This window comes from Bison bison, unplaced genomic scaffold (genome assembly GCF_000754665.1).
Source record: "Bison bison bison isolate TAMUID 2011002044 unplaced genomic scaffold, Bison_UMD1.0 scf7180017864377, whole genome shotgun sequence".
Taxonomy (NCBI): domain Eukaryota; kingdom Metazoa; phylum Chordata; class Mammalia; order Artiodactyla; family Bovidae; genus Bison; species Bison bison.
Genome location: NW_011494949.1, coordinates 309,656 through 310,159, shown reverse-complemented (window position 1 = coordinate 310,159; position 504 = coordinate 309,656). Strand labels below are relative to the sequence as shown.

Genomic DNA, 504 nt, shown 5'->3' with positions numbered 1-504 from the left:
ACATGGATTTCTCTCAGCAGGCGGCTCTTCTGGGCGACGAAGACACGGCTGCCGAGGAGCCTGTCCCCGAGGTCGTGCCTGTGCATGTAGAGACGGCCAAGAAGTCCAAGCGGCCAAGTAGAGAAGTCATCAGGTAGAGCCGCCCGCCCGGCTCTGCGGGCACCGACGCCCTCGCTGCTGGCGGGGGCTGCGCTCCAGCCCGTCTCACTCGGCAGCTGGGACAGAGGCTCACCCTGTGTTCACACAGAAGCAGCCGTCCTCCCTGCCTGCTCGAGAATGCAGTGGCTGTGGTGGCGGCCCCCATCCTGCCAAGAGTGTCAGGAGGCCCTGGGGTCAGTCGTGAGGGGCACAGTTCTCCACTCTGGCCCCCGCTCCCTACGTGCTGATGCAGCGACGGGTCCTGTGAGGGAGTCACAGCCACCCCCCCGGGTGTCGGGGGCATGGGCTGAGCCACCCTTACCGGCCACGCTCACTCTCGGTCCTGGGTGTGGCTCCCCCCCCCCC

General features: G+C 67.5%; 1 protein-coding gene across 1 annotated transcript in view; it reads left to right on the top strand.

Annotated features, from left to right (window-relative positions):
- Nucleotides 1–504, top strand: part of BRD9 (bromodomain containing 9) — an 18,530-nt gene that overhangs the window by 6,004 nt on the left and 12,022 nt on the right. Inside the window, exon 6 of the mRNA XM_010857110.1 lies at nucleotides 18–133. Within this exon, the coding sequence (XP_010855412.1) occupies nucleotides 18–133 (116 nt within the window). The remainder of the gene's footprint in view (nucleotides 1–17; nucleotides 134–504) is intronic.